The following is a 22874-nucleotide window of genomic DNA, read 5'->3' on the forward strand; positions in this document are numbered from 1 at the left end:
ATGACAACAAAGCACTTTTAGGCAGAGAAGATGGCAATTAGGATTTGGCATCTGTGGTCTGTCAGCAGAAATCACTGATTTATAGGCTGTAGTTACACAGGTGAAATAAAAAATGAGGATTGGATATCCAATCGTCTTCCCATTGTCAGTGAGCAGTCTGTGTAACTGAGCCCTAACTATGCTAGCAGGTCATTCATATTTTGAAAAAGGAGGAAAGGTTGCTTGGATGGGACTCAAATTTGGACCACACGAGAATCACCCAGTCTTCAGAGATCCTGATTTAATTTTTCAAGGTAGAGATAAAGAGCCAATGCTTTTATTTCTTTAAAAAAAAAGCTTCCAGCTAATTCTCATGTGACTCAAATTTGATTATGCACTTGCATCATTCTGTCATCATTTTTGATCATATGACTTGGCTAATGCTGGGAACCTGACATAAAACTCCTGCAGGTAATTCAGAGCTTACTGACTCTTTCCAGTGGCGATGCTTAAATGTCATTAGGCTGCATCATTTTTCTTGGCTAAATTTCAGAATCAAAGACCTATCTAGAGAAATTTAATTTTATTATTCAACATTCTATACAGTTTGTATAAATTACCACTAACAGGGGCTAGAAAGTCTCTTTTTGTGGTTAAAAATGTTTTAGTATTGTTTTAAGCTTGAAATATAATAATAATGTTAGTGAATGCTTTATCATTTTCTGCCACCAAAATATTTTATTTTTCAAGCTTCACTTGGTTGAGAGTTGTCAAAGAAATAGAAAAGTCTTCATTTTGGGGGGCAGTTGTGCCACTTTCCTCTTTCTGTTATTGCCATTCAATAGCCACAGGGTTGTGATTATTATTCCAAATACTACATTTTTTAATAAAAAGGGCACAAAACAACAATGGTCATACAATGCTGATATGAAGATAAAAAATTGCAATAAAGTCACAGTTAACAGCATGAATTTTTACTTTTTAATGCTGGTGTTACCAGTCATAGTTGCGTATTTTTTTTTCCTTTAGAATTTTACTCCTATGGTCTGAGTTATTGTATGATTATTTTTTGTTTTGTTTTGATTTTTTGTTTTTTGAGGGGGGTACTGGTGCTGATTTTTCTTGACTGTTTTGTGAAACAAGGGCCATCTTTGGTTTAATTCATACCCTGCAGAGAAATGTTCAGAAATTGTTTTGGCTGTGGGTTCATTGCTATAAAGTAAAACAATTTTGTTTTATTATAGTCAATTCCATGTGTTTTAGTAACATGAGGAATCAAAAGAAGCAACTCAAAGGTTGTAGCATTGCCCCATGAGGCTTCTGTTGATTTAGGATTTGCTGTGGGGAATACTGAGGATCTAAAGGGGCTTTTTCCTTTTTTCTCCGGATAACTAATCTTTATTTTTTCAAGCTCCTCCTTTTACTTTCTCCATCTCCTTCCTCTTTTGAAGGAAAGAGAAATGAAAGGGGCAGGATGGGAAGGAAGGGGAAGCAACATTTTACTGTATCTACTTTGTTGTTAGCTCTTCATGTATTATTGTCTTATTTAGTCCAAATGACTGTCCTGTAAAATAGCCACTGATGTTCTGGAAGAGGGAATTGGGAGCTAGGGAGTCTGGTGACTGATGGAGCTGAGATTTAAATGCAGGTATTCCTGACCCCAAGACATGCTGTTAGTGCTGAGCCACCCGGAAGTGACCTTGGAAATCATCTAGTTCAACTTCGTCTTATATCTAAATAAATATATTATTTGTATGTTACCATTCATCAAAAATGTATTATTTATCATGTATGCTAAGCACTTCACATACACTATTTAATCTAACACGTTTACTAAGGCATAGAGAGATTAAGTGACTAGCTTACAGTCATAGAGTAAATGTCTGACCGGAGTCCATTGTTATACTGTACCAGCTCGATATTTTTCTCGTGCATGAAAAAAATGTATCTGACAAAGGTTAAGTGACATTCCCAAGATCATCATCTCCTTGGTTGCAGAAGGAAGTCTAGACTCTAGTTTTGGTGACTGCCAGTTTTTTGTTCTTTCTGCTGCTCCACAGTGCTGAGAAACAGGACAAAATATACAAGCCTCAGCAAGATGTGGGGCTGCAGCGCTTTGTGGCTCGTGACTCCGCTGCTCGTCGGAGCGCAGCCCCTGCATTCTCGAGAACTGCTGGAGAGTTTGTTCCTCTGTGGGAAATCGGGCGTGGAAGTGTCTTGATGAGTTATAGCTATTAAAAATACACACATCCACACATTATTTTCCTTTTTTTATATCAGTGAACACTGACTATAATAAATCAGAAAAGGGGTTTCTGATAGTTCACTTTATAAATTGCTTTAAATTCTAGGTACAGTTGAACTAAAGTTATTTATTGCATGAGATTATTATTTAAATTTCTGTATTGTCAAGAGGGACATGTCAAAATATGGTGAAAACAGTTCTTTTCTCAGAAATCTTGGAAGCATCTCTGAGTTCAAGCAAGTTTCTTTCCAGTTCAGTGTGTATAATAAATCACCGTCCTCTGTTTCAAAATTGTCAGCCACAGAATGGAAACTCTAGCACTTACCAAAGGATCAAGTACTGAAATAAAAATAATCTGCCTTTTAACTCTCACATGGCATCCATAAATCAAAGCCATTTTCTGAAAGAAAGTAATTGTTATCTTTACCAAATGGGCAATGGTGGCTGTTGACCTTTGATAAGTGGAACTTGGGGTGTGATTTGGGCATTTCTTCTTGGATTCCTTTAGTGCTACCCAAGTACCTGCAGGGCATGTGGAAGTACAGTGTTTAGCATGATGGGAGGAAGGAGAACGTGGGGATGCTTGGAGACCCTGTTCCTGCCCTCACAGTCATTAGTAAAGGTGTCAAATCAAGCAGACATTCTTAATCCCACATTCTTCCTTCCTTCCTTCATGTTCCCTTTCACACCCAGGCTGTGCTGAATTTTGACCTGGCAATAGTGATCAAATATCAATCCTATAGTAAATTTACAAAAGGACCTTTTTGCAAATAAACACGTACTTCTCTAACTGCAATTTGAGATGAAAAATAGAGGAAACAGGCTAGTTTGCCATCAGGGGAGGCATTGGTCCCAAGTGATGTGATTAAGAAGGTTGGCATAATTTTGTAAGTTAGTGATGCTCTGTGCTCATTTTGCTTTGTTCTTGTTTTGCTGAAGGGAAAACAATGGGTTGATTTCTAGAGCTATAAATACAGGAAGGTGTGACCACAAAAGTTGAACTACTAATGTCTCTGCACACTTACTTCCTCTGAGATAGACTAAATGGAAGCTCCTGTATAAGCTCACATTGGACAATGGATATGTAATGCAAATATTTTTTGGAATTGATGTCTTAGACATTGCAGGACAGAAGGCAAATCATTTTTGTGACCCTTTTGCTCCTCTTTGCACTTGAAAAGCTTTCCTTTAAAAAATAGCTTTCGCGCATAAAATATAGCTACTTCTAAGGACTTGCTGCATGCAAGGTGAGATCCGGCTAAAACAAACACAAGGTGACCACAAGGAGGAAAGCATGGTCCCAAGTCCTACATCATGGCCACCCATTTAGTGGGATTGCACATTGTGATTTTATATACAGAAGCTTCAATTAAGATTTTCAGAATGGACCAGAGTCATTTTTCACCTTCTGTAGCCAACCACCAGTCATTTCAGTCATTGTAGTTCTTGGGAGCCATTCAGCCAATGTGGTAGGGAAGAACGACTGACTAAATTGTGAGTATGATGAAATAAACGGTAATGCCCACGTTGGTAAGAATCTACTGTTTGTATCTGTTTGATATGTTTGCTGTGGACCTCATGATAGCATATTCTTGTGGCTTAATATCCCTTGTGACATCACACACGAGAAGAAAATGACATGTTTCTTTTAACACCTATATTTTCTCTCTTAATCAGGGCGTGTTGGAAAGCTTCCTGGGCACAGCTGTCTCTGGAGCCATCTTTTGCCTCTTCGCTGGTCAACCACTCACTATTTTGAGCAGCACAGGACCTGTTCTAGTTTTTGAGAGGCTTCTCTTTAATTTCAGCAAGTACGTATATACATATCTAATTATAAATTAGGATCGTTTAACTGTAGCACAGTCATCGTCTGGTTAGAGTGCAAAATAGTAATTCAGTAGATCAGAATTCAGGAATTGTAAAATTTGCAGATTGAAAGACCCTGAGAGATTAGGTAGCTCAGCAGTCATTTTACATTTGATTGAACGGAGGCCCATGTATTTTATTATCTGCTCGCCTCCACCTTGATTCCCTCCCTGCCTGTCACCGGCCAGCTTTGTGCCCCAGGGGGCCGACCTCTGTGGGATGCAGCCCTTGGGCTCCTTTCCCCTCTGGCTTCCTGTGGGGTTTGGTTGAGGGTGGAGCACCGATAGGACAGGAGTGAAGAGAGGTCAGGATGCGTGTCCGCCTCCCCTCCCCTCACTGGCTCTGCTTTAGCCCCGCAGCCTGGTGGTGGTTGTTCCTTGTATAGCCCCTCTCAGCGGTGGCTCCTCCACCCGGCTTAGCAGTCACCAGGCTCTAGGGACTCAGTTCCTTGCTTTGCCTTGTCAAGCAAGGAAGTAGGAATGGCTTCCTGATGTGGCTCGTCCCTGGCTGCCTCGTCATCCTCTGTTGTTACTCACAGCCCCGGAAACTGCCCGTTTATTAAGTTTTTTCAGAAACCTATTTGAGAATGACTTCTATTTCCTGCCATGATTCTGACACTCCAGAGAGATGAAATGCCTTGTCTGAGGTCACATGGTTCATCCATGAAAGAGACTGGGTGCTCCTGTGGTCCACTGCTCCTAACCTCATTTACGATGTTGTTAAAAGACACATTGTAAGACTCAGATGAGTAAATTTAACACTTGCTGAGTGCTGACCTTATACCAAGTATTATTCTATGTGCATTACATAGAATAATGAGTAGGGACTCTTTAATTCTTGCAGCAGCCCTGTGAGGTGGGGATGACCCTGTTTTATAGATGAGAAAGCTGGTGTGGTGTGGGTGAATAGTTTGCTGAAGGTCACATCTCCAGTCATTGGCAGGGCTGGGGTAGGAATCCCTGCTTTCTGACCTCAGAGCCTCTGCCTCTTGCAGAATCACTGGATACAACTAATGGGCATGACAATTATGATATCAATGTTTTCTTTTAGAAATTGATGGATTGTTGTAAGAAGGAGAAAATTGAGTTAAGCGAATTATCCAAGTGGCCACATTAGCACACAAATGGATTTGAAATAAAATTGGGTATTCTAGCCTCTTTCTAATGAACTTAATACCTCTAAGGGAGAATGGCCTTTACTGGCAGATCTCAGTCCTTAAATAGGTTGCAAATTTCTTAAAACTTGCAGCACTCCTTGTTGGAATTCCCATATTCTTACATTATTATACATTTTTAGGATTTTCATGTTAGAAATATCATTGCCTATGTAATACCTCATGGACTTCAGGACTCATTTGTGGCAAGCCCTTGAAACTGCCACCAGAAATGATCATGAGGTACAAGAAGGGATGAGGATTTAAAACTAATGTTTTGAAAACTGGCTTGAGAACGTCAGTGAGGATCTTCTGAGAATTTGAAGTTCTAAATTTTAAATGATGTGAGTTTTTTGTTGCTCGTTACCACACATCCTTTCTCCCTTCTAATTCTCAGAAGGACATTGGAAACAATTCTGTTCATGTCAGTTTATAGAAGAGTCAAACAATTTTTATATGTTTAAGAAAACATTGTGTGAGACAAGAAAGTCTTTGTGGAAAGATTAAACAAGCATGTACTATAAACAGGAACAAACATGCACAACCTTTGCAGAAAGATTTATTGAATGCAATGTGATTAGAGCCTTAATCTACAGAAAATGTTTACATCTCAGTTTACTTTAGATAATTGTAGGAGAGAGATTATTTCCTTTTACTAAGCAAGTTCGTTTCTCACTTTCCCTTCTGTCTCATCATAATTGGTTACATAAACATAGTTCCAAGTGATTTATTTGCAAACAGTTGTAAAGCAACAAGAAACATTGTAACTCAGTGATGGATTTTAAGCTGGGTTTCTTAAATGTTTCTTGTGGCAAACTTTATTATTATGTTCACAGTACTGTATCATTTGCTTAAATATTGTAATAACAGGACTGATATTTTGTCTGGATGCAGAGTATTTGTGTAGACCACTAATTCCCAAAGTATGTTTTCTTAGTTAGTAGACCCTTAGATGAGCTACAAAGAAAGGCTTCCGTGATCACAGTAAGTCTGGGAGATGCTGTATATTGTATCTCCCTCTTGGTAACTTACTTTGTACATTAGCTTACTAAGGGATCTGAGAAGTCCTTCAGTAAAGAAACTGTTTTACTCTGTTTTGCCCAGACTTTCCCCAACATATTTAATGATTTTTTAGAAATAGGTACATTCTTGTTTTGTAGGTTCAGTGGACTCAAGCGGTAACTCCACATAATCCACAGATTTTCTGACATGGGATATGGGTTGCAATATTTGCCCTGTAAACTGGAGAATCATAAAAAAATACGAATGATGTTCTGCAACCTTTTAAAAGTAGTGATAGAATGAAGGAAAGAGCTCTCAATTGTTTTCCCAGTTCTGTAGTCTCTTTTGCACTGTTTTTATACATTGCATCCCAACAATAGATAATTAATTAGGTTCTCTGTAATGAGGAATCTGAAAGAAGTTTTTAAACAGTGTGTTCCAAGCCATGTAGAAACTTCATAATTAAAGATGGGTTTTAGCCTGTATAATTGACACTTGACCATTCAACAATTTCTTTCTTATATTCTTTGAACAATTTACTTAGAAATCTCAAAATGATTTTCTTCTATTATATTACTGTGCTTATTCATTTAGCTTAAGGAATTTACATTTGTTTGTCAGTAGGTGAACATGTTTCAATGAGTCTTTCAGTTTGTATCCTTGTTTTTCTGCCACTCAGAGACTGAGAATATCTACAAACACTGAATGGTACCATAAGGATATAAACCCATTTTCTCCTCCTAATTCACCGTAGTTTTTTGGTCTCTTACTGTAATTTCCTGTTACTTTTTATAACTTAATTGCTATTGAAACTTGGCACCAAAGGGGCTGGATGTAACACTGCTGTTTTACTGCAGTCATTACTATTGACCAACTTGTTTTAAAAAGTTTCTCCTCTCTTATTTCTCTTTCTCCTTGGTGCTATAAACATATCACTTTCATAATGAAATGCCATTGGTTTTAGTGATCTTTATTTTGATTATTCTTTTAGAGCTACTCTGGGAGTGTTTAAGTATTTTAGAGCAGCTGATTTGGTATATTGTTTAGATCTTAAGATTTAAGTTTCTATGTGCATTTTGCCCCTTTGACTCAGACTGTTAATGTTCCTAATCATGAGCTGGTTAATGATTTGTCTGTCATCCTGTCCTGGAAACATCGATTCTATTAACAACTGTTAGCATTCTTGGAACAAATCAAGATTGCTGTTTCATCTTGTTGGGAAGCAAAACTGGTCCTTGGTTAAAACTTACTTTATTTTAATTAAAAAGCCTGTTGGCTCAACTGAAATTAAACTATGTTTCCTAGTTCTGACCCTGACACTGGCAGTTGTGTGACAATGTCGGTTAGCTCCAATTCCTAGAGTTTTGCTTTCTCTAAGGTCTACCGAACTTACAAAGGTAAGGATCAGACAGTGCCTATGAGCAAACAGTGGCATTTCAGACACAGAGGAGCCTGGAAAGGACTGCAAAGAGTGTCTCTAGTCCAACTCCCGGAAACCCACAGACCACAGCTCTCTACCCCAGTGTTGATCTCCTGCTCGGGAATGCAGGCCATGCTGTGAGATTTGGTGAGGAGATGAACATGAAGGACAGTGACTCTAAGGCCCATCCTATTAGGCACTAAATACAAATATGATCGGGGAAACATGGTGTAACTTTTTAAAGGACCAGAACAAGAATACATAGATTTGTTTTCTGGTCCAGCTCTGCCAGTAAAACCTTGGCTTTGGACAGATGACTAAACTCCCATTGGGCTTGGTGTCCTCCTCATCTATAAAATGGGGCATACTTGACTGGTTGGTGTCTGTATTAATCAGGATTCTCTAGTGAAACAGAACCAAAGGATACGTATGTACATGTATAAAGAGACTTATCATAAGGAATTAGATCACATGATTATAGTGGCTGGCAAGTCCAAAATCTGCAGGGTGAACCGGCAGGCTGGAGACCCAAGACTGATGTTCTAGTTCAAGTTTGAAGGTTGTCTGCAATAGCAGTAGGAAGAGCCCATGATACAGATGAAGCCCAAAAGCAGTCTGCTGAAGAATTCTGTCTGGCTTCGGGGAGGCCAGTATTTTTGTCCTATTCAGGCCTTGAACTGATTGGATGAGGCCTACCCACATTATGGAATGCACTCTGCTTTGCTCAAAATCTACCGACCTAAATGTTAATCTCATCCAAAAGCACCCTTACAGAAACATGCAGAATGTTTGACCAAATATCTGGGCACTGCATAACCCAGCCAAGTTAACACATAAAATTAATCATCACGTTATCTAAGGGACTATTAAATTTAATATCCTATAAAATTTTCAGTCAGTTATCTTCTGATTACATGAGATAGCTCATAGGTCAATGTCAGGAACTGTTTCAGTCAAGTTCTGGGTCACAGGCACATTAATCCATCCAGCAAATCTTTACTGGACATCTGCTAAGTGTGAGGCACCGTGCTAGGCAGAAGTTTGAATTTGATTCCTGGAGCAGTGGGAAGCTATCAAAAAGGTCTTTGAAGTATCTGATTTACATTTAAAAAGATCATTTTGGCTGTGTGAGAAATGGCTTTGAATAGGATAAGCATGGATATGACTAAGGGTATCATATCAGTAAAGAGGTTCTTATAATAAGTAGACAATGAATTCTTACTGGCCCAGACTGGGTTGTTGATGGTGAAGCTGTTGATATGATACCTTTGGGAAAGTACTAAAATATATTACTAACAGTTATCAGTAACCAGTTGTCTAAAAACAAGGATATAGAGCTTCAAGCATGTATGCTCACTGCTTTATTTCTTTGTCTCACACAAGAACTATGGCTATTATCTGTTTTTTGTCACAAAAAAATTATGAGAAAAAAACATTGTAAAACACACACCACATAATTTTAAATGAATCAGTATGAAATGATAAAGTGTCAATACTTGATCTCTCTTTTCCTAAATGTGAACCTTGAACTACTCACTTGTAAGAAACAGAAAGGTATTGAAAACAATGGCCTCTTTAGATGGAGGCGGCCTGTACTGAGATGCTGTTTCACACGCAGCTTCAGAAGGGTGTCATGTCGACAGGTAAGTGTTGAGATGTGGTCACATCTGGTTGTAGCACAGCAAGACTGCCTTTCCTGATGGGAGTACTGTCCGTGATTCTGATCTCATCTCACGCTGGTGGCCCCACTGAGCAGTACGCACGGTCTCGTGCCTCGTGCATTTGTAAGAACTCTTTCAACTTTTCCCGGCCTGACCCACCCTGGCCTTTCCAGAAAGTTTCTACTTAAATACCTTGAGGTTTTTTCTGCCGCTTCATCAATCCCCCAGCCAGGATTAACTAATTCTCCTTCTTCTGTGACACTGTGTGGACTTTTAGAAATCACTTAGCATTTTGCAGTGAGATTATATTTATCACTTTGTCTCTCTCAGCAGACTGAAGACTTGAGGACTGAGTTTATTTTAGTGTCTTCATTAACTGGCAAAGCTCACAAACATTTATTGAACATATACTGGGTTCTGGTGTTAGGTTTTCAAATTGCTTTATAAACTCCATGAAGGCAGGGAAAACATTTTTTGAGTGGGAAAATTAATGAATTATTCACATACAAATGGTATGCTTTTGATGTGCTTTTCTCAAACTGTAATTTTTTTCTTGATGGTAGCGCATTAATATTACAAGACCAAATCTTTAAACCTAATATTTTCTGGAAAAAAGTCAAGAATGAGCTTTTATCTAGTGGCTCAAAGTGGTCTTGTATTTTTAGCAATCTTTCTGCTAACATACATTGGTAGTTTTACATTAAATTTTGTGGGCATTGGAGAAGGAGTATAACCTTTTTTTCTCCTTTTCAGGGACCATAATTTTGACTATTTGGAGTTTCGCCTTTGGATTGGCCTGTGGTCAGCCTTCCTGTGTCTTGTGTTGGTGGCCACCGATGCCAGCTTCTTGGTTCAGTACTTCACTCGCTTCACTGAAGAGGGCTTCTCTTCTCTGATTAGCTTCATCTTCATCTATGATGCTTTCAAGAAGATGATCAAGCTTGCCCATTACTACCCCATCAACTCTGACTTCAAAGTGGGTTACAACACTCTCTTTTCCTGTGTCTGTATGCCGCCCAGCCCAGGTAAGGACGCCATGTTTAGTGTTTGTGCTTGTCCTTGTATGTGGAGGAGGGTGTGGGCTTCATGGACGCATACTTTCAGCATGGGATTGTGGTCCTCAGGAAGGGGTTTTGTTTTATTTTCTCTGAGGAACTATGTGGCTGAATTTGAAGTCTCATTGGCTGAAGTAGCTTAGCCATGTGATTCAATCAGGAAGTGAAACCAGGAGCTCTGGAATATGAACATAACTAGCTCAGTACTTAAAATTAACTCAAACTGCAGTAGTTGCAAGGAAACTCTGTGTCTATTATTAGTGACTTCATCTGGTAGGTGAGAAAACCAGTACATATTGTGTATTAACAGATGTAAGGACCAGATAAACCTAGTCCTTTGAATTTCCATCCTGTATTTCACTGCTTCGTAATTGCTACAGGAATTTCTTCCTTTAAGTAAACTCTGAATAGATTATCTTAAGCCTATAAGAGAATTTAAAAATAAATTCAGACTGGAGTCACCTGGTGATAAAGAAGCACCTTAACATTCATCTCTATTAGACAACATAAATAAGAATGGAAAGGAAAGGAAGAAACAAAAGAAAGAAAGAAAAGAAGGAATGTTATGTTCTCAGAGAAGATTTATACTCTAGATTCAAGAAAGACATAAAAGCAAAATTAACTTCTGGGTAAGGAATATGATTCTATACATCTTAGCACTTTAATATCCATCTTGCCAAACCTGAGAGCTTTTCCACAATAACGTGTTCAGCCTGGTCTTTGGAAATTTTTCTTGCAGAAATTCATTATCATTTCATAATGTGGAAGGCATTTGGAAAAAAGGATTCACTTTGAGGAAAGTTGCTTTACATCTGTTATAGACAATTAAATGGTAATAGTGCTAGTGATACCAAGTTATGCAATTAGCTGCAGGTTGATGCCCCTTAATGTAAAAATTAATACACAATTCATGCTCTTTGGATTATAGCACCAGAAGAACAGCATTGTTCTGAGGGCTGCATAAACCTGGGCATGAATGTGGGGCACAGTCATGCAACATTTACTTAGAGAGTCTGAGGGAAAACCTTGTAATATTTATAGTAAAACAAATGATTGTATTATAAACTAGAATGCATAATGTGTGCGAATTTAAAAACGAAACAAAAGGCTACAAAGGATATTGATGCATGTGGCAGGCTCTGTCAGGTTACTCCCGGATATTTGAGTTGTGTATCTTCATTAGATATTATCTTGAGTGGTGAGAGAAGAGAGAACAGTATCTCCCTATAAATCAGTCTGTCAGTAGTAACGCTGGGGAAAAGGCAGGGCATCGTTTTGCTTTGCACTCATGGACTTTTTTTTGTTGTTGTTTAAGGAAAATCAACACACACTAAAGGAAAACTCATGCTTAAAAGCAAAGCAGAGAGAGTACAAAGTGGAAATATGAAAATTCAGGAGGACACAAATGACATATAGTTATAAAGGCCTATTACTCTTTTTTTTTTTAATACTTAGACTGTTTGCCATGTGTGTTCTTTTTTTTTTTTTAAAGATTTTTATTTATTTATTTTTAGGGAGAGAAGAGGGGGAGAGAGAGAGAGGGAGAGAGACATCAATGTGCGGTTGTTGGGGGTTATGGCCTGCAACCCAGGAATGTACCCTGGCTGGGAATCGAACCTGGTACACTTTGGTTCCCAGCCTGCACTCAATCCACTGAGCTACGCCAGCCAGGGCTAAGGCCTAATACTCTTAAGATGTATACCGATTGGAAATAATTTCAGACAAATAATTTAAAACTGCTTGGAAAAATAGGTACTTAATACATGATAGACATTATTATTAGAATCAATTAAATATGCTCCCCAGGGAAATACAGATGTTACCATCACATAACTGTGTAGAGCTCTTCCCAGGAGAGAAGGGGGTGAAATCCCTAGGAATCATCCATTCTGGACTTTCAGAGCAAGTCCAGGCAGGGCATGTTCAAAATATTGGATCACAAGCATATAGCAGGTTCTTAAATAGTATGGTTTCATTCAATGCCATTTCGTTACAACATTAATAAGGTCCTGTAGGAAATTAACTCTTGTTTATAATCAGCCTATGGGCAAAATTAGTTTTGTCATACTTCATTTTACCTAAAGTCACAGCCTGTTGACAATGTTAAGGGGAAACTTACTGTATTTAATTGTGGGATTTTTAACTGTTCATTTATTTATTTCTACCAATCAACATGTAGATATTTATGTATTTATGGAAAAGCCTGTAAGCTGACTTTGTAGGCAAGCCTGAGTGAACATACAGTGAGGTTTTTCTAAAGAACAAAAAGTACTGCTCAGCTGTTCTGAGCTTTGAGGTATTCATAAAGACAGGTGAGGGCTTTGTCAGCACACCTGTCTCAAAAAAGATCTACCTACTGTCAGCCCTGGACCTACCTGAGGCTACTGGAAACTTGCATCCATTGTTTTAATTGGGTGCTGGCAGAGAAGGTAAAATGAAAGCCAGGAAGATATATCTAAATGTGTTTTCATTATATAAAATACAAAAAGATTTTACATGTAATTTTCCTTCCAAGAAGGATCTTTGTTTTCTTGAAAAAGTGATATTGAGGGTTGAACTGATTTGACATTTGATGGGGCAAGTGCTGGCTGAAGGGGTGACAGCTTTTCCTTTGATCTGTTTCCCCCAGGTTGTATAAAAGTCAGTCCTAAATAGCGAGGGGTTGTCTTGGACGAACTGACAATTCCTCCTACTTCCAGTTGGTGTCAGTAAGGCAGTGGTCCAGGGCTTTGATGTAAAAAAAATCAAGTATCCCAGTCCTATCTTGGTAGCGTGCAGTGTGGACTTTCGGCAACTTCCCTTTCTTGAGGTATCTTAGCCTTGTCGGATAATCTGTAGAATGGGTTAAAAGTAGTACCTAATTGTTTTGAAGGGGAAAAAATGAGATTATAGAGAAAATACTTAGGACAGTGTCTAATGTGTAATAAATAATTAAATGTTAACTGACATTATTATTACTGTTTTTATTCCTTAAGACTTAAGGCTCATGAGTATCTTTTAAGTGTGAACAATAGAACAAATGAACCGGTTTTCATCGTTCTGCCCTCTGAGCAAACATTCTTGGGCACTTGGCCCATTCTGCAATAAGACTGCTGGTTGCACTCTGTATTTTTAGAGTCATCCAGATGAATGGCACTCGTGACAGATATGTTCATGAATGCAAGGATTATATAAACCTATGGAGATGGAATCTGTTTCTGGTTTGGAAAAAGGCAAATGATTATTTGCATGTTCACGACAGTCCATGTTTTACAAAACCCCTTAAGATTAATGAGTGTGTATTTCTCCAATAACCTTAATATGTTTTTATAGCAAACTGAAAAAATCTACCAATAGTACCTCATGATAACAAACTGAAAAATGATAGTGAGAGAATAATGCGGCTGCATATACTGCTAGAGTAAGTATTCTAAAAACAACAAAAAACTGGTCTTTCATCGCAACATGCACTCCTAGTAAAAGAATTCAATCAATGAGTCAATAATATTTAAACTGGCGAATGGCTTGTTTTTCCACACTAGGGCAGTATGTTACAATGAACCAGCAACTGCACAGATGTAGTCATGATCCTGCAAACACAGAAATGATTTTACAGGAAAGAAAACAGGAGTCATTTAATCACTAAGAAAACTATTCACAGCCATGTGCGTGATCTGTCTTGTTCTCACTTGCTTCCCTAAAACTTCATCAGTTCCTGAGTTTTCTTTTTCTTTTAATTTAAGTATAGTTAGTATACAATTTTGTATTGGTTATATTAGTTTCAGGGGTACAATGTAGTGGTGTGACATTTTTTATACCTTACAATGTGATCACCCCACTAAGTTGGGTAATCATTTGTCGCCTTGTGAATGTATCACAGTTGACTATGTTTCCCTTTTGACCATTTCACCCATCCCCCATCCCTCCCATCATATAACTATCCCTTTGGTCTCTGTTACTATGAGTCAGTTTTTGTTTTGTTTGCTTGTTTATTTTAGACTCCATATATAGGTGAAACCATATTTGTTTTTCTCTGCCTGACTTATTTCACTTAGCATAATACCCTCTGGATCAGTGGTCCCCAACCTTTTGGCACCAGGGTCTGGTTTCCCGTGGGGGGTGGGGATGGTTTCAGGATGATTCAAGTGCATTACATTCAAGCTCAGTTCCTGCTGTGCAACCCTGACCTGCCCCTGCTCTAGATCTGTCTGAGTTTCCTTTTCTTGATATACCTTTTTCTTCCTTCTTCTCACCCTACCTATTGCTCAGTAACCTAGGTTGTTTACCTAGGTTCTCATTTACTGAAGAACTAAGGAAGTTCAGTTGCAAGTGCTAAAAGTAAAATTTGCCATGAAGTTTGACCTACTAGTCAGGTGGATACGTGATTTTTGTGCTAATATTTCCTTTGCTCAGAAATGGGATAACTATTAATTAATGTACAGCCAATAGATGTTTTATACTATCCACTTTGTCTTGATGGTTTCATAGCAGACGTGTATAAGAAAGAAGATCATTCAGCCCTGACCAGTGTGGCTTGGTTGGGCATCATCTCACAAAGCGAAAGGTCTGTTCAGTTCCCAGCCAGGGCACATGTCTGGGTTGGGGGTTTGAGGCAACTGACTGATGTTTCTCTCACACACTGGAGTTTCTCTCTCTCTCTTTCTCCCTCCATTCCCATCTCTGTAAGTAAGTAAGTCAATCAATCAATCAATCAATAAAAGCTTAAAAAATGGTAAAGTTCAAAAGCCAAAAATGAAAACTGAAAATATCTAATTGAAGGACAAGCCACAATATTCATTTCATCACCAACAACCCAATTTGGAAAATTGGTAGTGTGATAAAGTGTAAACAATATGTGCTTTGGAGTAAAAGAAACAGTTTGAATTTCAGCTGTAACTAGCAGTGTGGCCTTGGGCTAGGGAAATAACCAAATAACCTTCTTTGTTTTATAATCTGTGAGCTGAGTTAGCAAATGCACTTTCTCCTGCAGGTTCCCATAAGGATTAAATGGAATACCATATGTAAAATTGTTTGGCATCAAACAAACACTGAATAAAAATTTGTTCTTCCCCACCCCCTGCCATTTCTCATTGTCCCACAAAAGATACCCCAGTGGTTTATATTCATTGAACAGGGTTCAAACATTTTTTTCCCCTGAAATTTTCCCAGAGAAAGATACTAATTAGGCTTCTACCAGAAGCCTACAAAAAAACAAAACAAAACAAAAAAGCCCCTAACAACTAATACGCTGTTGTAGATAAATGTAAAATGTTCAAGTCATATTTAAAGAAAATATCTTAAGGCATTCAGTGCATCATAATTAGAAAACTTAATACTATTCCACTGAATCTCAAGACCACATGAGTATAACAAACATACCTATACAACACATTGTCATGTAGAAGAAGGATTTAAAGTCCTAGAGGTAAGATTTTCAGTTCTTCTAAGTGACATCTAATTCATTCAAAAACATAAATGTCAGAATTTTGTAAATAGGGAATAAGTCATGGACTTTCTTTTTTTCATTCTCCTACCCTTTTTTCTTCCCCTTCTGCCATCAACAAAAATTTGCTGAGGATCTAATTCTTTGCTTTTTAAGCATTGTGCTACTTTCAAGGAAGTAGAATACATACCACACATACACCCCCACACATATCTGCACATATTGGTCATTATAAAATTTGTAATAGTGTTTTTTAATAGTGTTTATTGCTTTTGGAATGAACACGGTTAAATTTCCATTTGACCCAGACTTTAGAAATAAATTCTATTCTAGTACCTGTGTTCATCTGCCTAATGTGCCAAGGTCACAGTGACTATACACTCAAGGGCATGTTAATATTTTGGAAAGTGTTGAAACAAATATTCTGACCAGGTGTTGGTTTTGTATCTGGAGGGAAAGAAGCCTTGGTAAAAATGATAAACAAATTAGAAAAGCAAGAAAAAATTGCCTCTAGGTGATAGACACTAAGCTTTATTGTTAACAGAAGGGATATAGTTTATTGATTCACTGTTGACTGTTCCAGGCCAGAGAGAACATGCTTAATAATGGATGACTGAGTAAGATGAATAAAGCTTTTCTCAGGCACTGAGTGCATCACTGTCTATAGTATCTCTACATAAAAGATTGCCTTTTTCTGGTGTGAAACTGTAAGACCAAGACTGGAAGTGGCCATGGCTTTCATTTCTGTACTTCTGTTTTATTCACAGCCTGAGGAGGCTTCCAGATGCTCTAAGATGGTTGTCACTGAGTAGAATTTCATTACCATTTCTTTCTATATAAATGTTCTATTATCTTAATAAATGCTATCCACCAAGATGTGAAAACCATTAAAAATTGCTGGACCATGTCTCCTGTGGTCCCATATTATATATTTCATAATTAGAAAGCCCATTAAAAGAAAATTAGGAAGTAAAGGATAATCCTAACTTATCTTCTGTGACCTGCATCTTATTCTGTGCAATTTTTTCATTGTCATTCCCTCTTTAGATTATAAAGTAGGTTTAAGTCATAGACTAATGGTTAAACAGGAAGTACAAGGCCCTCTGGTATAACATTACTCAGGCTGTGTTTGCAAGGATGCTTTACCAGCACAGCTGATGTGTTATCATTCATGGTAACGTGGTCTTTTAAGAAAACGAGAGATATCTGAATGAGCCATCATTTTAGTTTCCTTTTACTGTCCTAACCTATCTTTTAGCAGTTTCTATATAATGCTTTCAGGAATGAGAAAAGGAGAAGCAATGAATTTGAATAATAACCAGACCTGGAATTTCTATAGCATTGGGTGTGTATAAAACACAGATTTTAGCAATATACCTCTGAAAAATGTCTCTACACATTCTTAAGGATGAGTGGGTATGACCTTTTGTGAGAATAGTGGCTAAATACATCCAGCTTAATCATGGATAGCAGCTCAGCTCTTTAACTTCCAGTGCAGTCCAGAGTGAGCATGCGGAAAGTGTCCATGGAGGGAAAAAGGTCATAACCTGAACTTGCCTACTTACAGTGAAAATCTCAAGCATCAGACTTGGAAAAAAAACTTGGAAAACAAAAAAAGTAATAACAAGAAAAGTGAGGAAAATTTTGCTGTTAATTTTGTTTTAAGATTAAAGGCTGAAATATTAGCAAGTATTTTTCCAAGAGTTACTACTTTCAAAGTTTTCCTCATTCACCTTGTCATCCCTACAAAATCCATTTTGCCCATTTATTTATCCAGAAATTTGAAGTATAAATATTTGACTTTATCAAGAGGCACTTGTATGCTCAAGTTTTCCAGGGCCCTTAAATAAATCTGATATGACCAGGTAGGCAAGAACCTTATTCAATTTTACTCTGCATCTATTTTCTAGTTGCTCAAATTCCTAAAGATATCGCTTTAGTATAATGGAATAAAACATTAGAGTTTTAATATCATGAAGAATACTCTTAAATTTATTCTGATTCAGAGCAGGTTAGTCAGTTTCACATTATTGTAACCCCGCAAGCTATGTTGAGGGTATAGATTCAGATTTGGCTAACATTGACTAAGCATCATCCAAAAATCAGACATTTTACTAGGAGATTTTAGTAAACTATATTTTAATATATAACATTATAATATATATGTATTTAGACATCACATAACCTTGTGAGTTAGCTGACATTCCTTCCAGCGGATAAATTTCCACTTTCTCAAAGTTGTGAAGCTAGTAATAAACTTAGCGACCATCTATTTAGCTTTACCTGATATTGGACACTGTGCTAACAGTTTTGCCTGCATTGTTTTATTTAATGCACACAGTAACCTTATGAGGTAGATGGTTTCAAATCCAGTTTTCACAAACATCGGACTTATTGTCGAGAAGTAACTTCCTCAAGATCATGTGGCGAGGGAGTGTGAGGACCCTGTGTTTCCAGTGTGATGTGGTAGTGTGGTTAAAGGTGACAGGTCTGCCTCAGTGGCAAATGGTTGCTCATACTTGACCTCGAGGTCTCAAGTGAGCGATTGTGTGTATTCCTGATGGTACACTTCTTGCAAATGTTTAAAGCAGAGGAGTCATGGGGTAGTTCCGGCTGCCAGGTTACTAGAAGATAAAGGACAACCTTAAATAGTGTGATTGATAGTCCCTCTGCAGGAGGTGTACTAACAAGGACACATGGCTATGTGCACGCATAGCTCCTGCAGCCTGTTCTTTCTCTAGATCTCTCATTAAACATAACGAAGGAAAAGCCAGCTGAAGACTGAAAACTCCCAGACACATTTTTAAATGTCTGTTACTGACCATGTTCATTCCCCTGATGCAGAGGATCAGCTAGAATTTGATACATGGGAAGGAGGATCAAGAAGTGAAAATCCAAGTAACATAAGATGATCAATCTGCGGAAACTCCCTGAAACCAAGTATGGGACACAGACTGTCCCAGTAGCAATTGGCTAATTCTAAATAAGCCAGACTCTTAGGGCAAAGGGTTTCTTTGCTTCTTAAGCCATAGTGCTTAGCAAATAGTGCAGACAGAGTGCAGTGTGTTTTGGATTTTCCATTTGACCTTTCCAGAATCCTAATTAAGGATATTGCAAATTCTATATAAACAACCATTCTGCAGTTGGTTGCCAAAATATTTGCATTATATGTGTCTAGATACAAATAGTGACCAATGTCTCTTGTAGACCAAGCTCCCAATTGGAATTAATCATTTTTTTCTTCTGTGAGCTTAAATGAATTAACTTTTAATCTTATTTATGGACTCTACAATATTCTGCCAATATATATTTATAGAAGTGCTTGTTTATATATTTATTTTGAAGCCTTTCTCTTTAAGCAGCTACTTATTAAAATAAATGTATAAAGTTTATACTTTCTACCATTCTTTTGATACTGGTCTTTTGGTATTTTGAGAGCCAGCGTGTTTTAATAGCTTGTCTCCGAGGAAAACTAAAAAGAAGGAATTTTATGAGAAGAATGGACACACATGCAAAACTTAACAGTAGTTAATAACAGTTCATATTTGAATCCTACTTTAGTTTACTCATGACCTTTATTATCTGTCATTCATTTCACAAAAAAAGGAGCATTGACTGTCTTCCCCCCTCACTCCTTACTCCTTGCCTTTATGCAGAAGAACATACTGCAAAAAGACCTTCGCCGTCTTGTGACAAGAAGTTCATAATATTGCATTAAAATTATCTAGCTCAGGAAGAGCAGCTTCCCAGACACCATTCAAACAGTGCCTGTGATTTCACAGATGCGATTTCCGTGCAAATGAAGACAGGTCAGACATTTTAGCTCAGAGTCAAGCTTCACATCATCTAACTTTGGCAACTACTATCCTACCTTGAATTCTTTGGCCACATAAATTATCTGATTTTGATCATTAGAAATACTAGGTAAGAAAAGAAAGAATACTGAGCAGGTTTTGGTATCAACTCTGCTTCCATTTGACTCCGTAATCCTGAGCAAGAAACCTGGCATAGCATGTCTGGAATCCCATCCAATATAAAAAGAGTATAAAAGTACACCTATTATATGATCTTGTATGTTTTTAAGTGAACAAATGGAATAATGTAAGAAGTGCACTCTAAGTTTTTTAGGACAAAATAGTAATAAAAATCTAGGTTTTGTTAATAATAGTTTACTGACACTTTCTTTTGGGAATGGATTCATGTTTGGTTTTATTTTTGAGGCCAAGCATCCTTTAACCTATTTTGATTCTTTCTATGACCTAAATGAAACAGAAAGCATTGTATAAGCAAACAGACAGTTTGCATGCGTGCTTGTTTTACAAAGGAAATAGGGAAACCCTGACAACAGCTAGCTTTAGGTTGAAAGTTCAACAATTCCAAAGCCTTCAAAGGTCAGAATGGACCCTAAAACTGAGAAGGATCCAAGCTGAATATTTCCTTCCCTTTTATTTTCTTTCCGTACTTCATTTTGTTTGCCTTTATCTGCTCCAATTCATTTGTGATTACAAATTGTATGGCCCCTTTTCTAGCTTCTTTTATTGACAGTAAGCAAATATTTTTTCAGCTTTATCGAAGTATGATTGACAAAATTTTAATATTCCTAAAGTGTACAACATGATGACTTCATGTACATGCACATCATGAAAGATTTTCCATCGAGTTAGTTTACATATCCATTACCTCAAATACTTATTTTATTCGGTGAGAACACAAGTTCTACTCTCAAGAAATTTTAATTATGGAATACAGTGTTATTAATTATAGTCACCATGTTTTACATAGACCTTATTCATCTTATAGCTGACAGTTTTTACCCTTTACCAACCCCACCTTATTTTCCCCACCCCCAGTCCTTGGCAACCACCATTATATTCTATTTTTATGAGTTAGACTTCTTTTTTCTTTTTTTAGATTCTACCTACAAGTGATGCATGCAGCATTTGTCTTTGTCTGGCTTATTTTACTTAACAGAGTGTGCTTCATGTTTCTCCACGTTGTTGTAAATGGCAGGATCTCCTTCTTTTTAAAGATTGGACAATAAACAACTATTTTCAAGTCCCTGTTAGTTAAATGCCAAACTGGGCAGATTCTAGGGAAAAGCAGTGAACAAGACATTTTCCTTTCATTCTTCCCTGATGGATCTTATGCTCTAAAATTTAGAACATAAATCTATTTGGTTCTTCTTAGAAGTTCATGTAGGCGAGATCTAAACCATGGCAAGCTGAAAGGGTAGGCTAGGACCTTGAGGAGGGGGTGGTGCTTAAGGACCAAGCAATAATTAGCAATTTGGATATTCACTCAAAACCTGATGAGTGTTCACTCACAGTATCTCCATAATTAGGGATTTTCTGAGTAACAATTTATTTTATGCATAGAGCTTTACATATTAGAGCCCTGACTGGCGTAGCTCAGTGGATTGAGCTCAGGCTGTGAACCAAAGTGTCGCAGGTTCGATTCCCAGTCAGGGTACATGCCTGGGTTGCAGGCCATGACCCCCAGCAACCACACATTGATGTTTCTCTCTATCTACCTCCCTTCCCTCTCTAAAAATGAATAAAAATAATAATAAAAAATCTTTAAAAAATAAAAAAAGCTTTACATATTAGGAAAAAGGCTCATCTGATAAAGAAAAATGTTTTAATTATAGAATACTTTTTAAATATTACATTTTAATTTTAGACTTATAAGTAGAAAAAATGAAATACTTCCAAGAGGAGAGTTGGTTTAATAAACAAAATTGGTTCTTCTGCAAGTGAAATCTATAAGTGATATCAAATTATATGAAATAATTTTTAAAGTTAAATATTGATCTCAATTATATTTATATAACTTATTTATTTAGTACTAATTATTGTTTTCATACATTTTGCAAAGATATAATTTCTCATACAGTCCAAATTTCTAAAAATTTTAAATTGATGGATTCTTACTTAGTAAAACTTCAGTTTGTGAGATTTAACTCTATATGAAACCAGTCATTAACTTAATCACTTAGTAACAGCTATTTCTTCCACCAGGCAAAATATGAAGCCTGAAACAAATAAATTTTAATATCACCCCATTAAATATTTTCCATTGTCTTTTATCATATTAGAGCACGACAGATACGTCCAAATTCTTGGTTACCAGCATTTTATCTAGGTGAAAGGTGAATATAGTTATACTAAAGATAAATGAACTGTGCACGTATGTTGTTATTAAAGACATTTTTAATGCCTAGCCCTGCTTCTTTAGATTACCAGTTAAGCACTTTGGTTATTTTAATCTTTTTTTAATAGTGAAAATTGTCTTTATCTTACAGTTAATATCTCAATATCTAATGATACCACATTGGGTCCAGAGGACTTGCCAAGTACGTCTTCTACTGATATGGTAAGTGACTTATGGTAGTATTTTGAACCACGTGCATGCGTGCATATTGTATGCTCTAATTATTATGTTCATAATAGGGCATCTCCCACCATTCAGCAATCCTAGCCCAAATCCATGTTTAATAATTGGTGATAGTGGAAGGACAGAAATACCACTTTCCTTGCACTAGGTGGCTGTTTTTTCTTTTGCTTTTTAAATTGACATGATTCTTTACTCCTACCACATGCTTTTTAAACCTGCCTAGGAATTTAAGTGCTCTGTCCCATTAATTGTCACCTTGAAATATTCTTTTGCAAGAAAGAGTGCAGGAAGCCAAGCAATGAGAGCCTGGTGCCCTCTCTCTGTTGCTAGTACGATTAAGAATTCCTCTGACTACCAAATGGTGCTGTGTTCTCTTCACTAAGGGCAATTGTGGCAGGACATTTCTCCTGCCACTTAGGGAAAACCGTGCCTGTGTCACATGATCTCCTTTCCCATGGCAAGTAACCAAGGATCTTTAAGAGACTTGAACTAAGCTTTAAAAATGAGCTGTTTTGCATGGAAGGTCACACACTGGAAGGAGACTTTTGTGTTGGAGAAAAAGGAAAGTGCTCTTTCAGACTTCCAATTGTGTTTCTTCTACATTGGATATGGACTCCTACCAAAGAATATCAGTCTCTCACTTAGAGAGACAGAAACCATAATACCTTGCATTGATAG

General features: G+C 37.3%; 1 protein-coding gene across 10 annotated transcripts in view; it reads left to right on the forward strand.

Moving 5' to 3' along the window:
* The window catches only part of SLC4A4 (solute carrier family 4 member 4), a 399538-nt gene that overhangs the window by 316180 nt on the left and 60484 nt on the right, over positions 1-22874 (forward strand). For all 10 annotated transcript variants that reach the window (XM_036021813.1, XM_036021819.1, XM_028505445.2 and 7 more), the window contains 3 exons: positions 3902-4035; positions 10080-10351; positions 22105-22175. In XM_036021813.1, the coding sequence (XP_035877706.1) occupies positions 3902-4035; positions 10080-10351; positions 22105-22175 (477 nt within the window). The remainder of the gene's footprint in view (positions 1-3901; positions 4036-10079; positions 10352-22104; positions 22176-22874) is intronic.

Source organism: Phyllostomus discolor, chromosome 1, assembly GCF_004126475.2.
Source record: "Phyllostomus discolor isolate MPI-MPIP mPhyDis1 chromosome 1, mPhyDis1.pri.v3, whole genome shotgun sequence".
Taxonomy (NCBI): domain Eukaryota; kingdom Metazoa; phylum Chordata; class Mammalia; order Chiroptera; family Phyllostomidae; genus Phyllostomus; species Phyllostomus discolor.